Genomic DNA, 25,477 nt, shown 5'->3' on the forward strand with positions numbered 1-25,477 from the left:
TAATATGCAGGTATATCTGTCAAATTTAAGCCTCTTGTGAAACACAAATGTGTTTGAATCACACTTGATGCAATTCATAAAGTCAGAAAAGATTAAGATATCATATCTCGCTGTGATATCAAGAGTATTGAATGAAGAATACCCACTTAAAGCTCATAAATGGGTAAAAACAGATAAAGGAAACACAGCAATTTAGAAAATACAATTTTTAGTGACAGTGACTAACTGATAAACTTACAGTGGTGGTAATAAGTGCTAAATGGGCTACAATGTGTAAATAGTGTCTATTGTATAGCACCAGAGTGAAAAGCTGGCCAGTGAAGTAGGAAGAGATATTTAATAGACGGCAGTGTAAATAAATAAAAATCTGATTGATAGAAAAAAAACAGTCTCCAGCCTTATAAAATGACAAAAGCATGGATAGTTAAGTAGTTACAGTGTTAATGTGCCACAATATGTTTAGAATAGTGCAATTTAACAGATACAGTAGTAGGAAAAGGCTCCATTACATGCAAATTTTTAGCAAGCAGTGGTGAAAGTATACAAAACATTTTGAGCAGTTCACAAAAAATAGAAAAAAATGACTTGCCTACACAGGCAAAAGCATATACAGTTATCAAACAGCACTGAAGGTTGATAGCAGATGCCACACTTGCTTCTGCGATAAACATCTCATGTGACTGCAGTGCATTACAGAAGAAATTTCACAGTAAACCCCCCCCCCCAAAAAAAAACAACTCATTTAACACATCCCATTTTCACTTTTTTCTTATAACAAGCCCAAAGGCCCTGAAAGAGCCCACTAACTTAATATCGAATAATCATAACAAGACATGATCAGATAAATGTGACAACTTGAGGGAGGAATGTCAGTTATTTGGTCTACTGACCACCAACGAAAAAACTCCCTGTGAACATTTTATAACTACGTCTGGCAGTGACTACTACCAGGGATGGTTTAGAAAAATATTTCATACAAAAAAAAAAAAAAAAAAAAAAAAAAAAAAAAAGCCATGACACAAAACAGACCACCTACAGCCTCTTCAAAGGCAAAAAGAAAAATGCTACACCTCAAAAGTTTTCAATACAAAATATTTGGTAGCTCTTGTCTCGTAAAAACTCAAGTTAAAGCCAGATCAAGCTCAGAGATTACTCTAGGTTTATTTTTTTTTTAAATGCAGGCATCCTAAGAGCCTCACTGCAAATGACAATGTTTACAGAGCAGATAACCCTCCAGTATAAACAGCTGAGACTTTTTCCAACAGAGGTGAGAGAGAGAGAGTGTGTGTGTGTGTGTGTGTGGGGAAAGAGGTGACAACTAACTGTGTGTGGTGGATGGGGGGGGTTAAGTCATGACTGGGTGGCCGGGCAGACGGAGGGGTAAAATAAGGGAGAGGATGGTGCTTATGTGTCTGTGACAGTTGGTGTGCAGCGTAGCTGGGGGAGGGGGAACAGACGGGATGAGATGGTGCTAATTTCAAAAGCTTGTCGCTTTGCGTCATCTTCCAGCTTTCTGCACCTCAACAGTCGACTTTGCGGAGACTGGACCTACTGTAGGAGTTCCTGTGAGAGAAAGAAAAAGAGACGTGTTACTGGAGGCTTTTTTTTTTTTATTCTAATTTTTTTTAAAAAGGTACCATATTTTCCGCACCATAAGGCGCACCTAAAAGGCTTAAATTTTCACAAAATACGGCAGTGCGCCATATAATCCACTTTATGTGTGCACCGGATCCCAAAATCTGTCACGGATACCACCATTTTGAATTTACCGCGGGGAGCGCTGTGCATTCATCGGGGCATTAATCCCCCTCCGCATCACTCGCCACTCTCCCTTCGCGCCGCTCACCGCCAGGTTCACTTTTGCCGCGCCTCTTCGCTCTCCTACATTGGAAATTAATGGCAACTGGCCACTTCCGTCGCTCACTTTGCGTTCGGTGTGAATCCAGGCGGATCCAAGTCATTCACTCTGAATGGGGTGAAGATTGTATCGAGCTGGTACTTAGCGATTGAATCGTGTCATCATTAATGCTTCTGCCCATGTCCCAGTGAGTTCTTCAGTCTGAGATGGGTGATGCAGACCGATGTGCAGTTTATAAGTTTATAAGTGTAAAAACGACCGACGATGTTGTCCTTGAGTGTCGGACCATTTCCCGCTGACACAGGGACGTAATACATACACTACGTGTGCTGGCAGCGATAAACCAATCAGAGAACATTGCGTAATACGTACGCCTTATAATCAGGTGCGCCTTATGTATGAGTTGAGTACAGAAATGGACCCCATAATTGAGGGTGCACTTTATAATCAGGTGAGCCTTATAGTGCGCAAAATACGGTAGGTGGACTGAATTCTGTGATGCATGAAGGGTTTCTTTTTTTAGTTTTGAACTAATTTGGGCTATAAAACCTGACATAAGCAGTGCATTACTTTCATGATGACAAGAAATTCACAGTGATAGAAGTCTATTCTCAATTTAGTATAAAAAAAACAAAAAACAGATTTCATCTAACTAAGAAGATCAAACTAGCTTTAAAGATTTAATTCCAACATTATTCTATCATTATTCTAGCAGGTGCCATTGCCTATAGTTTTGTTTTTGATTAGAAACCAGCAGCGCACTGACCCTAACTTTGAAACACAGAGCTGCAGCCAAAAGATGATGAAAACAAAAACATATGGCAATAGTTTCCAGAGTTACACAGGCTTCAGTTCTTCAGGAAGTGCATCAACTTTCAATCAAGAACTGTAAAAGCTCGACAGACTAAAAACTGGTGAAATCTGTTTGCATGTCCAGTGACTAATGTGTGTATGAGTCTTTTGCCGGGAGTGTGATTAAGATTGGTTTTATGTTGCTCTTGTATTGCTGTTCAAGAAGCAGCATGAGCTCATTTTGTATGGTCCTGTGTGTAGGCGTGTGTGCGCTTAAAGTCTCAAGTTACCGTTGTGTTTGTGTCGTCTGAGCTGGCAGGGTTCTGTACAGCTGGGGGATTTTGCGGTTGATGAGAGGACCCAGAGCTTCTTTCAGCTTGTTGTAGTTCCTCTCCAGCTCTCTGTGGTACTCCTTCTGGTCTGGTCCAATCAGGGCTTTATTCTTCCTCAGGGCATCCTCACACCTGCATAAAAAATAGCAGAGAAAACGCACACAGTTTGTATTTACTTTTATTGTTTCCACAGCAGTCTGTGTCTGAGGTGTGGAGCGTGTCATCACCTCTTAGTGAAGTCTTTAAAGCACAGGCGCAGTTTGTTGTGATGGCGAAACAGCTTTGGGTCATCAGGAATGTCGGAAAGAAAGACCTGCGCCACTTCAAGGGGGCCCTGTGAGGGGGAGAAACTGTTACATATTCGCTGAGGAATGTCTATAACTACCTAAAATACTGACCCAGACTTGAAGCCCCATCTTAATGGGATTAATATTTTCAACAGTAACAGTAATAATCCTTTGCTTCATCAACTGCAAAGGGAGAGAGAGGCACCTGGTTGACAGTAGTTCCCACACAGCCCTGAAGCACCATTTGAAGCATCTTGGGGTCTGCAGGGTCTTGGTTTGTGGCAAAAGCGAGCTCCTGAGTCTTCTTCTGCATGTCCTCAATTGCCACCTCCATGGGGACAAGAATGATCTGGAGGAGCAAAGACAACAATAATACAACATGTGCTGCATTTACAGAACAGAAAATCCGATCCCTCCAAAGCTGTCACCTACCTCTTCTTTGTGGATGACATTGATGCGTGTCTTTATATAGGGGAAGGCATGAGATGTTGTCAAGATAGTTTTGCGTTTGTATTGCTCATGCAAGTCGCCGTGGGCACGGCCGTCCAGGGTGAAGGGGGTGCAGTACATGAAGGTACGCAGGTTGTAGTTCTTGTCAAAGTAGGTGACTCTTTCTTTCAGCTCGTATGTGTCAAAGTAAGGCTCGACGTAGGTGATTTGGAGGTAGGCCTGAAACAGTCATCAGCACAGTCAGAAGATTTAAGACGTGTAGAAGCTTTTCTAATAGCCACTTATACACACACCACACTACCTTATTGGGATCCATTTTGCTTCTGTCGACTGGGTTGGAGTCCTTGATAATTTCAACCACATCATCCCCAAACTTGACCGAGTAGAACTCCTGCACAAGAAAGAGATTCACCTTTTGTTACGAGTTTCTCTTAATTTACTAGTAGCACCTTTATCAGCCCCATGAAAAATTAACTTGCCTCAAGTCTGTGGGAGATTTCAGCTAATTTGGTGATTGAAGGCTCTTTGTAGACAAACTCTTGCTCATCCAAGTCTCCAAACTGGCAACCGTAGAAACCCACTCGAAAGTAGGTTCCAAACATTCTCTAAACACTATAAATGGGACATAACGAAGGAAATTTAATTCATTAGAAGTAACTACTGTAAGAAGATCACTTTTTTTCATAATGAGCTGTTGTAGGAAAGAGTGGAACATGCAAATGTAGGCTGGGATGTAGTTTTGAACTGTAAGAGTGAAGCAAACATGAGTGGAAAGTGTTTGGTGCTACTAATGTAGACTAAAGCGTGTTTTGTATCACTTACCAGTTACGTCATTCACACAGGAGTGGAGCAAGAAAAACAAACAAGGAATGGGGGAGAAGAAAAACACTATCAATACTAAACAGAACTGATTGTTGAATTTGTTCAATCTTATATGAGATATTCTTAATATACAAAAAAAGTCTTATTACCTCCCATCCTGAACTCTGCAAAGGTAGAAAAATGAAAAGATATGTAAGATTGAAAAAAGGATAAAAGTGCAATTTTTCATAAACACAGATATCTTTGTTATTTGATTTTAGGGCCAAACTGTCCACTAACTTGGTTGTAGACTTTGTTGAAGGCATCTTGTAGTTTCCCATGGACTGTAGCCAGCTTTTTGAAGTCTCTGTTAGCTTCATGAATGGGCAGCAGTATCTTGTACACTTCATTTATGGCCTCGTACATAGCAGCCTGTGGTTACAGGATAGTGGAACAAAATTTCTTCATATACCTCTGGATCACACAACTTTCTTTCATCCATGTTAATGCAGTAACTTTGTGCTGTGCTAACATTGCGGCCTGTCAACATGTAGTCAGAGAAAGTGAGTGGTACCATGTTAAAAGAGGCAGCTGCTTGCTCCAGGAGGCCCACCAGGCCCGACTCGCTGAAATACTTTCCAGCACAAATGCCTTCCTCCTCTGGAGACAACACATCATCGGATACAGCTGACTCCTCTAATATGTTGGATGAAATATTCTGTGGGAGACATTACAATGTCAGACTGAGCGATAAAGCTATTTAATTACCTCATTTCTCCACATGAAGAATGGGTAATTCCATTAAACTCCACACACTAACCTGAAATGTAACGCAACCAATGGGGAGGTAGCGGCAATCCTCCAGCATGTTGAGGTATTCTGCCACAAGCGCTGCACTATGGACGAGACAATGAGCCGCCTCAGCATGGTTTCCTCTCTCAGAGTGTTTCCCTGCCATGTTCTGCAGCCACGTCAGGCGCAGGTCAGGAGAGTTCTGGTATCCTTTTGCAATCCTGAGACGGAGAACAAAAGAGTAAGTCAAGCTTTATCCGTGACATTACTTTTGTTTACTAGCCTCATTCGTGAGCACTTCAGTACCTGTACATTAGGTCAATGAGCATTTCAGGATCCTGCTGATGCTCTTTCATTTTCACGGTGTCGGTAAGAATCATGTGCAGGTTGAACACCAGATCCTGCACCTGCAGTTTTCAGAGCACATTTGTTAAGTCTTTCCATATGAGCAGATTTAGAACTGAACATTATGATTTTAAAGGGAATATCATTTCCCTTTGGAAAATTCAAAGTATTTTTCATGAAAACTGAGTAAGCTGTTAAGAACCTGCTCTGGAAAAGGTGTGTCACGTAGCTCTACGTCCTCTTCAGCATATGTCAAGATTGTCTTTAATGAATGACGTAGGTGTTCTTCATTGAAGTTCTGGGATGTTCCAACCAGCGAGGACAGAGACATTGTGACCTGCATCTTTACTCGTGCAAAGTTCTGACGCAAGAGCAGAAAACAAAATAAAAAATCCCACTGTGACTTCCATCATTACAGTCTGTATCAACAAAGGGTAAATAACCTGAGTAAGTTATGAAGATCCTTTTTTCTAGTTTATCATCATGTCCTTAAAGTAACAATGCAAAACAACAGCCAAACCTACATTTCCAATCTCAAAGTTTTGTCTCATTAGCAGGTAAAGAGAAGCTGAGGCGTGACTTCTGACAGAACCAACACTACTGCTGCAGTGTCGCAGGAGACGCAGACACAGGTCTGCACAAAGCTCTGTGTCCTCTTCGAACAGCATTTCTGGGAACTGCACATAAAAATTTTTTTTAAAAAACATACAATTACAATTCATACATTTTACCATTTACACCGAGGCATTAAATACGATGAACTTCATTTCACTCTGCTTACCTCTGCGGAATAATTAAAAATTTGCCAGAAATAAAGAAGAAATACACAAGACATCTGAGTGTGTTTGTTTCCTATTGAAAGAGCTGGATTTTGTGAAAATTGAGGCTTAGAAGGAAAAGCTGAATTTATTTTTGGTCCAGGATCACACCTGGAGACACTGGACCTACTAATGGAAACTGCTCTTACCTTGTAAACTAGTGCTCTCTGTGTAGTGAAGCAATGCTGCAGAAAGAGGGCGCTCTGGTTGCCTGCCATGCTGTGGAGAAGCACTCGCAGCACCCCGCCAAGAACACTCTCTTTCAGTTCAGATGCAACCACAGTCTAAAAGAGGACAGAGACACAAGACATTACAGCAAGGGAATTACTGTGTGATGACAGTTATAAGAGTGCAGTTCATTTTCTATTGTGCTATTTTTTTACCTTTACTATGATTTCCAATGTGTCCAGTACGATCAGAGAGGCCTCAGTAGCAAGGTTTCCATCCACGACAGACTCCTGCTCCACCTCAGCCCTAGTTCTGGAAGGGGTTCATTCAAAATGATCAGCATTATAAGTCACATCCAAGCAGCATCTGTATGAGGGTGCAGCATTTTAAACAGAGGCTTGAGTTTGATTTCAGTTCTAATCCAGCAATCTATAAATAATATTTTGTATTATCTGCACAGATCAGGTAATATTTTCAAAACTGTTGCAGCAAGCATTCATGTCATAACTATAGAAGGTCATACTTGTCAACTCTGTCTGTATTTTGCTTCCAGTGAGTGACGTTCTTTCTCCATCTGACATTCTCCTGGCTGCCATAAGGACTCCTTTCTGCAAGAATAAACATGTTCTCTGTGAACAAGTCGCACATAAACAACAATTGAAAAACACAACACTTCCGTGTTCTTTTGCTTCTTACCTCTGCAGCGGCGGACCATCTCCTGACGGGCTCCAATAGTGCCCAGTATGGCTTCCTCCAGTCGGGCCTTCATGTCCTGAGACTTTTTAAACGTCAGGCTGTTGATCCTCTCCAGAGCTTTCTTCCCCTAAAAAGACCAGCAACCATCATGGGACATAAAGCAAATGTCAGTTCATGAAAGATCAACAGTACAAGGCTGTAGATCTGGGAGGAATAGGGTGACATGACATGATTTAGACTTAGCCATAGAGACCTAAACCTTAAACATAGTCAAATAAACAGGGAATCTATACAAATATTTGCTGCGAGCAGCTTCTCTGTGGTGAAATACAATTGAGGAATTTGATTAATCAAATTAGTGATGAAATACTAGGTGACAGTTCCTGGTTATTGTACCTTGTATTCAAAGCAGGAGACACAAAGATGCAGTAGGTCCAGCAAGCGGTTGATTTGGAGGACAGACAAATCAGACACCCAACGCTCCAGGAGAGCTGCATCTGCATTCTTCAGCACCCAGAGGAAACACACCAGCAGAGTCCTGCTGCACTCGGCAGACAGAGAGCTGGACTGGCGCCCAGTCTGGTGAAGACAAACATACAAACTCAGTACCAACCTTGCAGTCTGCTTCAGAATCGAACAAAATGGCTGTTTAAAGAAAATTAAGATGTAATGCGCAGAGAGCCACCTACAGGCTGAGAGGAGCAAATATACCTCTGAAAAGAACAACATGGGAAAAATGCTAATGCTTTTTAAGGGAGTATTTGTGTGGCGTAATCATTTGTCAAAACTGAAGTAACTGCCTCCTACACAGAGGCCAATGTATGACCCGTTAGTCTGTAGGGCCCAAGGGAGCAGTCTGACCCCAGCCGCTATCACTTACCACGGAGGGGAGTGCAAATGGGTTGGCTTTGGCATGCGGCAAAGGGGAGCCGGCAATTGCCATGGCAACAGACGGACTGATGGTGTTGCCACTGTCTGGGTCAGAATCGTCAGTGTGGGCAGAGGTATGGCGGAACCAAGCAGGCGAGGAGTCTTCAAAGAAATAAGAGAAGCATTCTCAGGTATGTTATATTGCTAAAAAATAAAACTAAAGATTTTTGGAAAAGCTGTGGAAAACAAAAAAGGAGGTGAACTTATTAATCTGCTGACCACAGAAGTCGTGGAGTTGATGCAATGTCTCCATGACGATGGGGATGAGGGGCAGGTAGAGCTGAGCAATGTGGGCTCTGACCTGAGGGTCCTTATAACGAGGGTCTGCATCGTGGCTGCACAGCAGGGAATGAACAGCACTGATGGCTTTTTTATGAAGGAAGAAAACCCTGCAGGTGAGAAAAGATTGCATTTCTCACTGAAAACTTTGAGCTTCCTTGTATTTCACGCTAATAATTCAATCCCGAAGAAAAAACTGAAAGCATTTATCAGTAGATATCAAAATTGTGCACCAACTAAGAACCCACCCTTCGCCATCAGGATCGAGAATGAGAGAGAGCTCAGTAAGCAGCAGGCCAGACAGGAAGTGCTGATGGCGAAAAGGGACGGAGAGCTCAAACATGGTGGCCACACCCTGGTCTTGCACCATACTAGAAAATGCTGAACTCTGTAGATACAAGGGATGTAAAATAAATTAATAAATGAATGAATAAAAGGAAAAAGTAGATGAAAATAAAACCTATAAAAACAACTTTTGGGAACAAGTTTTAAACACGAGACAATTTTTGATTATGGTTCTTAAATCCATTAAATATAAATCAGTTTTATTCCATTTTCAAGCTTGCTCCAGTACCTGTGAGGTGGTGGATGAGGTGGAAGGGGAGGGGGATGCTGGAGGGCTCAGAGTTGAACAGGGCAAGTTGAGGATGACATAATGCTCATGGCTGGAGACAATACGAGTGAAGTCCATCCTCAGGGCACTCAGAGAGCTGGGATTTTGTGCTGTGTGGAGCTTGTTAGCAATCTGTTAGACACACACATTTACAGAAGACCATAAATAATAGAGTGGGGACACTGGTGTGCTTGAAATGCGATGAAAATGATGAGGAGACATTTAGGCACCTGTTTGTGGTAGGAGCGAATGAGGTTGAACACAAAGCCCCGGTCCATGAGAGACAGCAGGTCATTCAGGAAGAAGGCCAGACTGCTGTTTAACCTCTCCACAAGCTCCACATCCTGAGGGAGAAAGAGGGAGAGGGATTTCAAAGGAAAACAAAGAAAGATCAACAAAAAGATTCATCATGATAAGAAAGACATAAACTACAGCGTTTTATATCTGACTCAACCAATAATTCAATCTTCAATACGTGATTTAGCTATAAGGTGATTTGGAAAAATATCAACACCACTCACATTTTGTTCTTCAGCACACCAATGCAATTGTTAATAAATGGGCTGACAGCACTGAAGCTACTCTTAGACTTTAAACTTCCATATGCATAAAAAAAGAATGTTCTTTGGGGTAGCTTTAAGTGACCTGTACCTTGTGATATCTGCTGGCAATGTCAGCACTGATGGCACACACGAGTGCCGCAATGTCATCAACGAAGCGGTCCGGGAAACGCTGACGCCTGGGAACGTCCAACTTAGAGGTCAGGAATAAGTGATGAGCCATGCTCTTAGTCTGTGGATGTGGGGTGAAAACAATGTTACTCAATGAAAGTCTTTCTTTTCATTTCAACTTAATTACTATGAATTTGTTATATTTAGATTATTTAATACTGACCATAAGCTGGAAGAAAAACCAAGCCTGCTGCAGCGCCGCTTCCCTCACTGTGCTGGTACTGACCACCCACTGTAATGCCAGCTCCTCGTGGAGCAACTAGACATGACCCAAAACACCAGGTTTTAGCTTACATGAGGGAAACCACTTTAGAAACCAAATGAGCTATTTAGAGGAATGTGATTAATGTTTTTCACAGAGTCGTGAAATGCAAACGTGGTCTGGTAAGGTCTAAGTGCAACTGCCTGATAGCTAGTTAGGGACGATCGTAAATGTGACAAAAACACTATTTACATACTAGCTGATCAATGTATGGTCAAACACTGATTGTAAAAATAAAAGTATCAGTTCAATTAGTACCCCAACTACAAATTCAGTCATGATAACAAATTTTCAGAACACCTCAAACATACTGACACAGATTCTGTGGTTAATATGTAATGAATGATGATGAATGTTAATGACGAAGAAATTGAATGAGTGGACTTTAATATGTTAGTTTACCAAAAAAAAAAGTCTTTTTTTTTAACAGTTTGTTACAGTAAATGCCAGTTTTACCTTCTTAGTAATCTGCCTTGTGGGAACTGAAAACAAGGCCACGCTCTCCAGAAAGGCAGACATGCGATTGCAGCTGCGGTCGCTTGCCTGACATGAAGTTATGGTGAGGTGAACACACAAAGATGAGGACAGTGTTGTGAAAAATGGGTAAATGGGAATGGGTGAGTGGCCAAAGAACTCTCTATGAACTCTGATGCGTGCAAGACTGACAACAAATCTAACAAGCACCAGGCAGAGCTTTTGTCAATCAAAGACTACACATACTGATTGTTAGGCAGCAGGGAAACAAATTTATTTGGAAGGATGGAGAACATGGAGTCCTTCATAAAGAGACATGATAAGTTGAATGATGCTTGCAAAGAGTGAGATAGACAAACATACAGAGCTGCGATAAGCAATGACCCGCAACAGCTGATCAGAGCCTGTGTAAGATGAAGGTGGTGAAGAATGTGGAGGAGGAGGAGGAGGAGGAGGAAGGATTTGGCACCTGCTTGAGCTCACAGCTGGAGTTGGGGTTCCGGCGTAGCACTGATCTGGAGCCCCCAGGGGCATAAGCAGAGTTTACCCAGGAGTGGGAGCGGTCAATGCCCTGCCATAAGCCACCGGAAACACGCACAAAATGCACACAAACAGTGTGGCAAAGGCAAGGATACGGTGAGTAAAGGGAGGGTAATAATCACACACGATATTATTTAAGGGGGAAAGTCAGGTGGAAATAAAAATAAAGAACGTGAAAAGTGAGGAGGAAAGGAAGCGGGTTGGGGAGCAAAGAACTGGAGGAATTATAACAAAAACACAAGGGGCAGAGGCACAAAGCATAATTGTATTGACTAAACAGCATGATTAACAGCTGGCACAGAGTTCATGGTCAACTTGAGTGTATTGATACTGCTGTGAAGAGTCAAGACAATATTAAATGAAAAAGAACTGATTAGAGCAAATCTATAAACTAAATATTGGGCATCATGAAAACATTTTAGAAAAAGATAATCATTGTGTTGCAATAATACCAAGATCAGAACATATTTTATTTAACAAGACTTTCAATGCTAAGTTAAACTAAAAAAAATAACAAAAAAAACATAAACAGAGTAACTGCTGACTATGGGAACACAAGTCTGATGCTAATAATTAATGCAAGTATTTAACTCTTTTTGTCCCTTTCAAAAGAACCTCTACACAAAATTTCTGACTCACCTTGCTTCCTATAATCCTTTGGACCTCCTCGTCTGGGGAAACAGGCGTGCTGGCCAGGTCGGGGTTGGAGTTGCTGATGCTCTTTGAACGCGACAGCAGCAGGCTGCTTGGGCGGGCTGTTGCCCTGGATAAGGTAGCATACTGCATGGGCATCTCATAGGAGTGGGTGCCTGCTACTCAGGATGTGGAAGGAACAAAGGTATGAGCAAATAAACAGACATAAACAGTCAAGTGAGAGCCCGTGGTCTCTTTAAAGCTTGTATTTGCTGCCTTTTATAAGCAGAGTTCAGTCTGGTGACTCACCTGTTGGAGGCACTGCAGGTTCAGCAGTGGGCAGGCGGAAACAGTAGTGGATGTAAGACGCCAGCAAGCTGTTGCGGCCATGCTGGTCTTGGTTTCCCTCCAGGTTTTTGTGGATCTGGTTGACCAACAAAGCCATTGCTTCAAAAGCAGCCCGACCAAGATTCACTGTACATCATTTGAGAAAGAAAGCAGCATGAGACAGACTTTGAAAACTGCAGCTTACTCACAGTGTTACTCACAGTAGCATCAGCCTGTGCGGAAATTGAAAATTGTTGTGGTTCCCAAATTTCCATGTACAGTCATTTCAAACTACTGTATAACTGGATTATTCAAATAATCTGTTCAAAATAGGAACATTTGCATTTTAGCCTAATTTCCAAATCAGCACTTCCGATCTTCAAAGGTTTGCTTACCGATTTGGCCAGCAATGACCGGGGGATATGCGATGAGCTGAATGAGTTTGTTGAGCAGCTGATGCAAAAACCTGACACAGGTGTCAAGCAGAGCGCCTCTCAATGCCGCCATGCTGGCCTTAAGCTCCCCCTCCATGTTAGCCTCATTTATTATGACGTCCTTAAGTCGGAAAGGGAAGGAGTACTCCTCAAGGACATACACCAGAGTGAAGAACTTATCCAAGTGGGGGTCCTAGAGAGACAGCCACAATACAGACTTACTGCCAGTTCCAGGTGAACGTGGTGAATTTGGACTTTGGCGGAACAGTTTTCATATGTCTGAAGATCTATTTCACTATCCTTATACTTCTATTCTGAAAAACTAAACATCACAACTGAGGGCTGTTAGCTATAAGAGGGAAAAAAAAGCACATGGACATTCAGAGCCTCAGTATGAAAAACATATTTGTGTACCTGAGTGTGAACCGAGGAGGCTGCTGTCACCTCAACATTGAACACTCCTTTGTGATTATCCACCCACTTCATGCCTGGGAGCTGAACCTGCCATAGAGTGACATCCAGCTCATTTAACACTCAGTCACATCACAAAGAAACAGGTGACGGCAGGCGAATTGATATTCACTCAGTCTGTTGAAAAAAAAACACTTACATCAGGGGTGAGAACAGAGTAGCTGGGTGGAGGCTTTTCCACAGACACTGGCAGGCTGAAGGAGCCAGTGCGTAGTCGGCCGTGTTGCATCAAAGGTATCCACTGCAGGCAGAAAGAAAGACGTGTGATCTCTCACAGATGGCAAGACAACAGAAAGAGCTATCAAACAAAGTGTGGGTGAAGGTATCAAATGTGAGCTCATGGAGCATACTCACAGTGTAGCCCACAGGGGTCTCCAGAGGAGTGTTCTGTTTGGTCTGGCAGCTGATGTGATAGAAGGTGAACAGCAAATGGTGGTTGTCTGTCAGATTGGCAGGAATCTTCATCTTCATCTCCTCATAGAACTCAGGAGACCTTATGAGCAAGAGTTAAACTATGTTAAAGACAAACAATGTGAGATAACTGTTGGACAGACTTAAGAAGAGGGTGACTGAGCCTTACTTGTTGTGGTAGATGACAGGAGTATACGCCTCTTTCATGAACTCAGAACAACTCGACTTTCCAAAGATGACCTTGTTAAAAAGGCAGTGCGTAAATACAGTTTCCTGTGACCAACAGGGGCCACTGCTCTAATAATGTCATTGTGACTTTCAGGTTCACATTTACACAATGCACTTCAAAGCACTCCAGACATTTGGTGATTTGTTTTCTCCAAACATAAAAGATTAAAGAAGCAATCACTTGTAATTCTTACTTTATTGATTCATATCTCATAAGTTTAAAACAACTTGTACATTTAAAATTCCACATTAGATTCTAAGTACAAACACCACAACATAAAAAATAAAGTGCATTTAACTGTACTTTGACAAAGAATGACGATGAATAAGCATGGACTCAATCTGGACTGAAATATTAAAGATATGCTGCAACTACATTTCCCTCCCATGCTGGTAAAGAACACATCCCTTTCAAATCCTCTCTTTCCAGAGAATAACATATAGTATTTCACTGCCTCAAGCTATTCTTTATGGCTGGGATTTAATCTTCCTGAGAACACTGAAGTCACATCACGACTATCCCAGACTGTAACTCACCGGTAGAGCTTGACTGGGGTCCTCTCCTGCCATGAACTGAACCTTCACAGCAATGTTCCTCACTGACCCCTGACGACTGCTAAAGTTCAGACTTTGTGGATAAATGTACAGCAAGTTCCTGAAAGATAAGGCAGAGAAACAGTGGGAGACAGTAAGAACACTATTTAATAAATGTACACCTTCAAAGTCATTCGTGAATTCTATTTGCTTCCTAATTACAGATTTGCAACTTTGTTAATAATAATATATGTAATTTTGTATTAATCAATTGTGACAAACTGTGAAAGTGCATGTTAGTTTTAGTCTCAGAAAAAGAGTGAAAAAATGAGTTTCATGTCGACCCCGTACTGGATTCACTCGTCAATGTCACCAACTCCAGTCCAAGTCAAACATTAGAGGTAACTATTGTTCACATTTTGAAACAGCTGATTTTCGAATGATGTCAAGGGGCACTGACTCATTACATACAATGAAAATATCAATAATGTAATAATGAGATACAGCTCATTGCCAGACATTATGTTTTCAGGTAAAAAAAAAGAGTGCAACGTGCGCTGGTATGTATGTTGCAAGAGTTTTGGACAAAATTAGAATCTTAGGGGTAAAGCTTCAAAAAAAAGGTCACCGAGACCAAGGCCATGCACTCGACCTGTGATCGAGCGACGACTGAGCTAATGTTCTACCACGGTATTGCATGTGCAAACCCTATAAAAGGGGCACAAGGGACTCTGTCGATCTATCATCCAGTAGCTGATGACCGGCTTCACTGCTAAAAAAAAAAAGAAACTTTTAAACAGTAGATCTCAGTAAGCAACAGTGATCAAAAATGATCTGGAGCCTATTTCTGCTTTGTGTGGCCGGGGGTTTAGGAGCAGTCCATGCAGGCCCAATCAAGAGGAACAGCAAGATAGAAGACAAGGCTGCACCGCAGGAAGAGGTCAATGTTCTCATGTTTGGTGTCATACAGTTGAGCGAATCGCTTAACCACGTTTATGAAACCACAGAAGGAAAGATAGGAAAAATCAGGCAGACTCTGAACAGACATGAGGGAACTCTCCTAAAGCTGGGAAAGCAGGCTGAGCAGGCTGCAGAGGTGGAGAAACAGATAAAAGAAGTGATACCGTTGTTACAGGTAAGAAAACACAGAAATATGTCAACAGTGGATTCCTTAGGTGAAGCTGAATAATGGTATTATTCCAAGATAGATAACACAGGGAAAACTTGCAGAGGCAGGGGAAACTTATGGCAGTGTCTCAAGTAAGCCCTCATCAGATTAAACTTCAGGGGAGACATAACAAGTAGCTCTTTGATGAATACATAGAATAACAATTCTACGTTCCTGTTAAAAGTTTTGAAACTTTTCCATTCTTTTATAACACATAAACATTGGATTATTCTTTCCTTTATTGTATTTTCCTTCTGTATATGGCTTAAGAGTATCAGGGTGTTATTATTTCAGATAAGCAGATGCCAGCTGCACTGGAACCATTGTTGAGGAGGAGAATAATACAGACATATGCTCTTTTGATAGGCCCAGATGGCCACACAACACACTCAGACCCAAATGATGAACGACCGGCTGAACAGCATAGAGAAGGACGAAGTGCAACTGAAGACAAAAGTAAAGACACTGGAGATGTCTCTCAACAACTATGTGCCTACCAGCATCAAGGAGCTGCAGGTAAAAGAAAACTCAGACATACACTCGCTGTCACACCAGCCTGATAACTTTTTTCACTCTTGTCATATCTGAAATCCAGTCTTTGATTCACTTCAACTTTATTTCTGCTTTTAGGAGAGAGCAGAGGAGCACTCCAATGTCTTGCAGGGTTTACAGCTTTTGAACCAGTTCCAAAAAGAGAACATTGAGGCTCAGAATGAGAAGCTGTCCAAACTACAGATGATGGTACATGCTTGTTAAAGACATTTGATGTTCTGAACTTTCTCTTTTTGTCTACATTGTATAAACAACTTTGTTGTCGTTTTTTATCTTTCTTCCAGAGTGAAGCTATGGCATAATCATTTTAAGATGGACAACTGACTCACTACCACTTTGAACGAGAAAAAGCCATCGAGATCTTAACTCCTAAACGTCACTGCACTCCCTTTAAATCCTGCTATACTGTAGATCGACTGTAGTGCCAGAAAATATGTTTGTCCTTTTTATAGTGGCTCTCATTAGTTTTGTATGTTACATTTTTTTTTATATCTTTGCTGTCTTTACAATGATGACACTGTTTTAAAAGACAGACACTCAAACTAAGCTGTTAAATTATTAAGAATGTTTTCAACATTGCCTTATCTTAAAACACATACAACAAAACAAAACACATTTTTGCTTGTTTTTGTATTTATATATTAGACTTAATAAATATCAGACAACAAAAATGGTTTCAGTTTGGAATCAATAATGTGAACCCATCTGTCCTCTTTGAATAAACACTGACTGACTTGAAGGCAGAAAATGAAAAAAAAAACGATTAGCTCACTCAAAAAAAAAGAAAAAAATCAATAATCACAGACACAGTGAGTGAAGCATGCATGCAACGGATGAACATGCATTTGTTCTGAGGGTCAGCTCACACAGTGTGTGCGTTCACCTTTGACAGCTAGCGCTCACCTGTACGTGGTGTGTGGCATGTATACGTGCCGGGCAGGGAACTCCAGCACCTCTTTGGTGGGACGGACACGTGGGTCTGGATAGGGCTTCACATGAAGCAGCTCTGGTGACAGACAATAATGAGGCGAGTCCGGCGCTGGAGAAATGTCAATCTTCAACTGGGCTGAGGAATAAAACAAATACACAGCAAATTGAATCATAAATCATCCCTAAACAATACACACGAATCTGCGCAATTTCTACATAGATATCTTGAGTATTACAGCGTGTTGTGTTTACCTGTGACAGGCCTGAGTCGTCGAAGAACAGAGGATGGCCTACGCATATCTGCCAGAAACTTGTAGAGGTCTTCATCACTAAGTCTATCCCCTTCCTGCATATACACAAATACACAGAGCTTTTACTTGAAATAAGAAAACAGACAAGTAATAAAACTGGTGCAGAACAGACTTTTTATGTATGTGTGGAACATGTCTTATCTAAGGCCTTAATGTTAAGGCTAAAATCTTGTTTTTCTGAACTAAAGACTCACTGCACAACCCACTCATGGATACCCGAGTCAAAATGTAACCCCTGAAATTTGTCAGCTCAGCAGCAAGTAGTATTTAAACTATATGGAGAAAAGAATTAGTCGCTTAAAAGTATTAAAAGTTATACACTTTAATCATTTTGTACATAACAAATTTCTTCACAAAAATATTTTAGCCATTAGCAAGGTCATTTGAGGCTTTAAATGTGAGCATTAAGATTTTCAGATGTACGTGATATCTAAGGGAGCCAGTGGTGGGGATTAAGCCCTGCAGCAGTGTTTTGAACCAAATGGAAATGGTGGAGGGAGTCCTAACTAATGCTGTAACATAGCGCATTACAACAGTCATGTAATACTGAGTATCAGCTGCTAAAACTGATAATGTACAGTGTGATCTTGAGTAAGCCGGCCATGAGATAGTTTAACAAACACAGAAGCAGACCAAGATCTGATTTGGAGTGATAGAAAATGTTGGAGGTTAAAACATGACAAACAGAAACCTTGGATTCTGTACCAGGACTCTTTGATTCACTTCAACTTTATTTCTGCTTTTAGGAGAGAGCAGAGGAGCACTCCAGTGTCTTGCAGGGTTTACAGCTTTTGACCCAGTTCCAAAAAGAGAACATTGAGGTTAAAACATGACAAACAGAAACCTTGGATTCTGTACCAGGACTCTAAACAACGTCAGAGGATGACCTAAAGTTGATTATTAATGGAAAAAATTAACTATTTTGTGCAGTCAATTGTAGGTAATTAGTCATCTTAATCAATTTATCAGTTTATCACCGCTGTATGAAGAGCTCTAAAACCAGACTGGACACTGTTAAAAGCACTGTTATTATTCATAACAGATATCAACTTCACTGAATTGACTTTGACACTGAATATATTGACACTTATAGCATATAAAAGGCAGTTTGTAGGCAGCTCTACAGCTACTTAAAGAACAGGGATTCAACTTGTTTCTTAATAAATGACAATGTGTGTATTGAGTCCTTTCAGTAAATAAGCCAACAGTTTCAGCTCTATGGACCAAGCATTTTTGAGCACGATTCCTCTGTCGATTTTCTGACATTTTCTGAATGCAATCCAATTAAAAGTCCACACACACGTTGTTCTTTTTAGAAGTTTTTTTGGCAAAAGTATCTCACGTTTTTACAAAGAGAATATTCAACTTTAACAGTTAAATCATGGGTACTGTTTCCATTTTACATCAAGGTCTCTACAGCTGTATCCACAGTACCGAATAATTCAGTCTCACTGAGGTATTGCTGCAAGAAAGAGTCTGACCTGTTTGAAGAAGTTGGTGACAGTAAGGGTTGCTGGGCGGAAAGTGGCAAAGTTACACATCTCGTCCCCGACACTCATCCTCTCAAACCCCTTTTTCTTTCTCTCGTTCCAGGTTCCATGGCCCTTTCGTTCTAGCAGAAGGTCAAATCATGTCAAATTAGAGCATTTTGTTCATGTGAATGGCTGAACCCTGTGTTTATATGAGAATGTGAGGTTTTGTATGAAAATGAGGAAGTTTCAGATCAGACATACCAGAGTCAGAGTCTGGGTCAGACCGATCCAGACCTCCCACACTGCTGACAATGTTGAGGAAGTGGATGGCCGTCCAGGCAAACGGCATGCGAAAACTGCCAAGACGGCTACACGACTGCTCTGCCTGAAGACGCAGCTTCTCCAACTTTTCCTTGTGCTGCAGTGGAGAAAATATGCTTCAAAGACATTGAACTATCACACATATCAGCAACAGAGTTGACATGCATACCCAGACAAAATTGAGTAATATTTATTGACTAGACAGTAAAAGGGTTCAGTGTGCTGTGCTGGCAGCAATCATTCAGCATTGCAACAGCTCAAAAAACATTTTATCACAACTACCTTGGAAGAGTCAGATTCTTTCATGACCATGTACGGTTCACAGCATTCACTAATGTCTCCTTGCTGAAGGACTTTTTCCAGCTGAAATACAATCGATGGCCAAGATTTGTCACACAAAGGCAATCACATATTACAAAGCAACATCCTCTCTTAATTTACATAATGCATTCAAAGTTTCTCTGTACCTTAATGACCAAGAAGATATCGGCGGAGGGATATGTGATGGAGAAAATGGCAGAACGGGCCAGTGTGGATATGGCTGCGTGAGGCGTATGAGGTTTAAGGAGTCCTTTCATCTGATCCGAGTTTAGGTCAAAGTAAAAATTCTCAGAGATCTGTTGGGGGAGGATAAGTGGGAAACACTGAAGGGAGGGGACGGAAAGATGATCATGGAAATGTACATCAAAGGAATCTAATTGAGTTTTGACTCTGACCTGTAAAACCACTTAGACCTTTCTGAGACCAGGGAAATTCAATTAGTCAAGTATGAGCTCAGCATTACGTAAGTTGTTTCGCTGAGTGTCCGAGCACTGATTATAAGAATGATCATAAAAAAATTTACCGGAAGCTCCACAAAAATATACCTTTTTCTTTTCCTTCACATCATAAAGGGCAAGTGATCCAAATATTGGCTCAATTTCAATTTCAAATCTGTAGAAAATACATAAACAAAACAGAAGGCATTTGGGTAGTAATAATAATAATTACAATAATTACAGAATGGAGATATAAATGTCATTATATTCTACATGTTTCTTACTTCAGAGACAGACACTTGACCATGATCCTCTGGCCACAATGTTCCTTGGGGACTTCAGGTACAGAGCATCTCTCTACTGCTTCATCCTGCCACACAGAACACAGAGATAACATTTACACAGATGTCATGGTAACGTAGCGGCAATGTGTATGCAGACACAAAGACAGAGGTGGTGAGAAAGCAAGAGCACACTGAGAAAAGAGAAACTATGCGACCAGATTTGAAGAGATTATGGTAGTCTGTTTTTAAACGTTACTGTGAGACGAACAAATGGCAACTATGTGCCCAAACGGCTCTACCACAGTCCTCTGCTGGTTGTAGTTTAAAGAAGTGACTTGTGAGGAAGTGCATTTCATCTGTGTGGTCAGTAAACACCTTTACTTTTGGATTTCTGCTGATGACGTTTCGCTTACGAAAGACTGCAGTGTTTATTCAGAAAACCCCACCAAAGGCATGGCTACTTGATGTAATCTGTCTCATGCCATATGGAGGCATTGTTTAAGATATGTGGAAAAACTTGTATTGTAGGCCTGTTTTATTTGTTATTTTTCCTTTGTTGGCTCTTGCCCTGACACGTGAAAGAGGTCATTGTGGAAAGGGAATGCGCAAAAAACACCAAATGCTTAAATATATAGATCAGCACCAAATAACTTTATTAGAGGCAAGGATTTCATATCAGCAATCTGAAATAAAGGTGATCAAAGTAAGATGTTATTATCTTCCAATTATCTTGAAGGTTCTTCCTTTTTATGGTGAGCTTTTATTGATGACTCTTCTTCCCCTTGTGGTTTACACCAACTTTTAACCAATCAGCAATCCACCAACAAGTAACAGCATCTACGGGGTCTTTTTAGGGTGTTTGCAATTTAGAGGACCACACGCAAGTCCATCTGCATTGGTTAGATACCCACAATCCCCCATTCTTTGGGGGCTGACATTGATGCAGACCGCTTTCTCCATGCGACCGTAGTCCAGCTGTCTAGTCAAGCTGTCGCCTTCAGTTTAGTACAAAGTTTGCTTTTGTGAGCACAGCACATAATGATAATTCAGCAGTTTATTATCTGTGACAGATTTATCAGATTATACAGTAGCATTCTTAAATTGTGCATCATTTCGTGTGCTATAAAACGCATCATTATACATGTGAAAATACATACATGCAATGTGCTCTGAGTTTGAGTTTGGAACAGACCAAAATAAAACCTTGGATTGACTGAATAAAGCATAATAAATATCATGATAATAAACTAATGAGTCGTGGATAAAAGTTATGTACGTGATTAAGTCACCATTTTTTTTTTGTCAACTTCACAGGCTGGTTTAATACAAACCTCATCAGGTGGCGGGTACAAGCCAAGGAGGTCACTGTGGCGCTCCTGCAGCCGTGCCTCAGTATTGCGATGGTCCATGTCCTCTGCAGCTGTTCGCTCCAGCACAGACGGGAGCAGAGCATCTGGGGAGGAGTTCTTCAGGTCAAAGATGCTGGAGGCCCAACTCCCCCGAGGAGTCTCATCGAGGCTTACTGACCGACGCTTTGCGTCATCCTGAATCATACAGGATGGATGGATGAGATCATACGCTTTTTTTTAATCCCACTTGCACAGATGTGTTATAAGGAGAACAGTATGCTACAGATCCTTTTACATTGTAACCCATTTAATATGATTCATAAGGAGAGTTAGTAATGGATAAGATAGCTCTACTTATCCATCTGAGTGCCTACTAGAATACAACTTATATTGCCCTTCCCATCATTATGGCTGGCCATCGTCTCCATCTTTTTGTCCAAGCATGAAACGATGGAAGTTTCAGGGGAATGATTGCTTTTAGACTTTCTCTCTTAGTAACACTTAACCTTACTTAATGTCCCTGAATTGACTGGTTGGCCACTAAGTGTTTAATATAGTCCCTTGAACATCACTATCAGCTACCTGGTCTTCCTGGCGCTCAGCAGCAGCAGCCTCATCCAGTTCAAAGGTCTGTTTGACCAGCCCTCGCTGCCTCTCCCTCTGTCGCTCAGAGTTGTGAGGGGTGTATGTGGTGCTGTAGCGCTGGTATCTACGGGATACGACAAAAAGGCTTTAGAGTACACACGCAACAGTCAATAATGGGAAAAGTGAAACACATTATCAACAATTAACAACACATTAAACTATTTGTTCATTCAGTTGGCACCACAACTGCAGCAACCTACTTTCTCTGAATGACAAGCCATTCATCTGTGTAGACTGCTAAGGCATCTCTCACTCTGGGATCCAATGAGCTACATGGAAAGAAAAACATGTAAATAATTGAGCAAAGTATGCGTGTAATATTTATGTGCATTTGGTGTCAAAGAGAAAACCTTTATTCCTATCTCCAGTGATGCCTGCCCTCCATTACAGGGTATTTAATGCTCTGTGTCTGTGTGGTAATGTAAGGGCCAAAGAGGGATTCTGAATATAATTGTAAGAGTTAAGTTGGCTAATGACAGCTCGACTTACTCCTCCTCCTCAGGCATCGGGGGCTCCAGTGTAGTGCACTCTTTTTCCAGCTGGAGGAGCTCCAGGTCATCCTGGGGGAACTCCATTAGCTGTCTGAGGGGTCCGGGCTCCACACCAGGAGCATGACTGCTCACATACTCCTCAAAATCCACGGGCTCAACTACCTCCGTCAGGGGCAACTGTCGGTCAGCATTAGAGTGTTACGTACCCATAATTATAACACGACCATCAGGGCAGAGTGTAATCTGATCAGCAGGATCAGAGTGATTGACATTGCACAGAACAGGAAGGAGACAGACTACCATTACTGTAGACCAGTATGGGTTTTCTGGCATTCACACAATAACAAATCAAAGACCATGAAGAAATTACTTTAAAAAAAAAAACTACTTATCTTTTTATTTTGCAGACTTACATTTATAAGAGAAAATGCTTTTTGTGTAGTGACAGTTTCTGCCTGCCCAAGGAATCTGACACAGATCAATACAACCTTTGTCCAAATTCCTTTGTTGGATGTTCATGGAATATTTGCAAATTTGCCTTCAAATAACTAAAAAAAAAGCCATACAGACATCCTTGATCCGACTAAAGAAATTGTATATCACAACCCCTTTTGCATTTTTTTTTAACATCTATGGTGAAAGCTTTCCTGGGTGCCAAATAAGCACAGATAACCAAGAGCAGGTGAAACAAAGTTCCAAAGCCAGCCTCTGCTTGCTAATTCACAAAATTAGACCCATCCACTTCAAAGCCTTCAAACCTCCCAGCCTGTAACTCTGGTATGTTAAACACATGGTGACTCACAGGCTGATGTGCACCTCCTCGTTTCTTGGAGAGCTGAGGTGATCCATAGTCTCTGGACACTTGTTTTCTGACTTCTGCAGCAACCGTCCTAAAATAAAATAAAGATCTGCAAGTCAAAACCGGCATGGAAATGTGATTTAATTGGGCAGTAAAACTGATTCGTCACTCACTTTCCAGGATGTGGGGTGATGGAGAAAAAAATAAAAATAAATCAATGCATAGATCTTAAGTTACAATGACAATGTACACAAATCTTCAGTTAGAGGGAAGGTCCATCTCTCAGTTTCAGTATCTAATACTCTCAGTGAATTCACACATCCATCTGCATATGCATGGTTCAGCTTATAAGGTTCAAAGACATCCTTGTGATCGAGAATGCCCTTATCCTATCACCCAGCTTTCATCCAGAGCTACCAGTTGCTGAAGGGCAGCAGCTGCTCCAAATAGAGACTCAGATCTCACAGAGAGGTGGTGAGCTGACTCCCAGGAGCGGGCACAGGTCCAGATCTCTGTTCCTGGTCGTTATGGACTTATAGCAAATTGTAGGCTTAAAGACAGACAAAAAAGGGGGAAAAAAAAAACAAAAAAACAATCCTCTCACAGAAATAGCAAGCAGCTGTTCCTTTGGATCTGCAAACTGTCTGTTTCTCTCATACACACAGCTGCAAAGGCTTCAAAATTTCCATCATGATCACACACTCAAGCTGAGGTTCGCACTTGCTTTCCATTTACACACAAGAACGGTTAAGACAGAGCGGAAGACCGATCACATCTTCTTTTCCTACTTATGACATGGGCTTCTTATGAATCAGGACTTTCATTCGTGTTCAATTCTATGAGGCAGCACTACATTCTTTGCGATATGCAGGCTGAAGCTCTTCACATGTAAAACTCTGAAGCTCTCTATTTAAAACAGGAAAAAGGAAAGCTAACAACTGCAAAGGCAATAGCCAGAACACCCTTTCCCACCCTTTCCTGCATCCGGCACAAAACAATAGTCTTGGACTCACTAAAGAGGCAGGATCTGTGGAATGCAGCAGGAGACTGAGGATATCCCTGTAGGATGTGTTATGAGCCACTGTGTGATGAAGAACACACGATTCATTTACGTGATCATTTTCACAACTTTAGGTAGAAATTATCTCGTAATGCAAAGCTAGGGGGTCTTAATTATTTTTTATTATAGTTAATGAAATTATTCTTGAAGGGGGGGGGGGGCGACTTGCTTCAAACGTACAGCATCCGACACCAACACAGACCGCTGAAACCACCAATAACAGCAAAGACGGAGTCACTTGGCTGCAACACACACCAGTAATGATATTTCAAGCCAAAGTTGACAGATACCTGCCTGAACGGTCTCTACTGGAATCAGACAAGCGTTTTTCCAGATTAATGGGAAATACAAGACTTGTAGTAGGCGCAGCGCAACATTTTAAAGAAAAGGAAAACCGGTTTGCAACGTGTGGAAACAGGTTGCTGTAATGTTGTTAAGAGGAGTCCACACAGCAAAAAGCGTGGCGTGTTCCAAAGCATGATACTCTCTGGTAACACCACAACAGAGGAGCATTCTGTTGTGCTCTCCACAACAATGCTCTTGATCTGATAAGCAGTTCATTAAAGTCACAAAAGTGCTGGAGCCCAACCGCGAGAACGCAAACCGCTTCTCTAAACCGTAGTTTCATTACTGTAAAGAGGGGAAAAACTTTCCTCTGAGATAAAAGGTTTATATTTCGTGGTGCCTTTCAAATCCTAGCATACTTGCTATGTGTACTTAGAGTCCAGCAGGTCACTCTCACGCACTACGGGCGGTACGACTGTAGCTTAACAATAACTTCGACTGCTGTCTCACCGGTTGATTTTATGAGCAAACGCCCTCCTTTCGTTCGCTGTGGATGTCATTTCTTGTCCCCATGTAAGGAAAGTCTTCGAAGTCAAACTGAAAGCGTTGTCCTGCCGTAGCTTTCCTTGGTCCCTTCTTGTGTTGGGATGCAGACCGCTTCCTTCTCCACACCAGGACCAGACAAGGATCCCTCCTTGTTCCTCCTAGCGGCCGGGAGCTGAACCCGGCCAGTACTGTCGCCTTCCCGCAACGCGTCTAACACATCCGGTAAAACTTCTAAATAAAACGCCCTCATCTTTTCTGAAATGTGGTCGATTAGCGTCTATGCAGCTGGACGACAATAGC

General features: G+C 41.6%; 2 protein-coding genes across 4 annotated transcripts; one reads left to right on the forward strand and one right to left on the reverse strand.

Annotated features, from left to right (window-relative positions):
• Nucleotides 1-205: 205 nt before the first annotated feature.
• dock6 (dedicator of cytokinesis 6) lies at nt 206-25,360 on the reverse strand. Of its 3 annotated transcripts, XM_072369239.1 has the most exons (50): nt 25,142-25,360; nt 23,290-23,377; nt 22,486-22,664; nt 22,197-22,265; nt 21,934-22,060; nt 21,334-21,546; nt 20,003-20,088; nt 19,827-19,893; nt 19,428-19,577; nt 19,243-19,323; nt 18,901-19,057; nt 18,649-18,779; nt 17,109-17,202; nt 16,830-16,992; nt 14,210-14,327; nt 13,614-13,684; nt 13,388-13,526; nt 13,173-13,274; nt 12,977-13,063; nt 12,524-12,755; nt 12,111-12,275; nt 11,808-11,980; nt 11,098-11,199; nt 10,611-10,697; nt 10,056-10,151; nt 9,813-9,953; nt 9,392-9,505; nt 9,123-9,293; nt 8,797-8,936; nt 8,489-8,658; nt 8,220-8,371; nt 7,736-7,918; nt 7,340-7,466; nt 7,167-7,251; nt 6,859-6,955; nt 6,625-6,759; nt 6,182-6,334; nt 5,860-6,018; nt 5,619-5,719; nt 5,341-5,533; nt 5,095-5,238; nt 4,821-4,952; nt 4,691-4,705; nt 4,199-4,324; nt 4,021-4,110; nt 3,702-3,938; nt 3,475-3,618; nt 3,210-3,316; nt 2,941-3,114; nt 206-1,563 (listed from the first exon to the last, which is right to left on the reverse strand). In XM_072369239.1, exons 1-50 carry the CDS (start codon nt 25,189-25,191, stop codon nt 1,521-1,523), a joined length of 6,360 nt encoding a protein of 2,119 aa, XP_072225340.1. In that variant the 5' UTR covers nt 25,192-25,360; the 3' UTR covers nt 206-1,520. The 3 variants fall into 3 exon arrangements, with proteins under 3 accessions (XP_072225340.1, XP_072225343.1, XP_072225342.1); XM_072369242.1 differs by lacking the exon at nt 11,098-11,199; XM_072369241.1 differs by lacking the exon at nt 10,611-10,697.
• angptl8 (angiopoietin like 8) lies at nt 14,945-16,595 on the forward strand. Its single transcript, XM_072369243.1, has 4 exons — nt 14,945-15,341; nt 15,741-15,890; nt 16,005-16,115; nt 16,211-16,595. The coding sequence occupies exons 1-4, from the start codon at nt 15,036-15,038 to the stop codon at nt 16,226-16,228; spliced, it is 585 nt and encodes a 194-aa protein (XP_072225344.1). The 5' UTR covers nt 14,945-15,035; the 3' UTR covers nt 16,229-16,595.
• Nucleotides 25,361-25,477: the final 117 nt, after the last annotated feature.

The sequence above is a fragment of the Leuresthes tenuis genome, unplaced genomic scaffold, assembly GCF_036924035.1.
Source record: "Leuresthes tenuis unplaced genomic scaffold, fLeuTen1.0.hap1 SCAF_17, whole genome shotgun sequence".
In the NCBI taxonomy this organism is placed as follows: domain Eukaryota; kingdom Metazoa; phylum Chordata; class Actinopteri; order Atheriniformes; family Atherinopsidae; genus Leuresthes; species Leuresthes tenuis.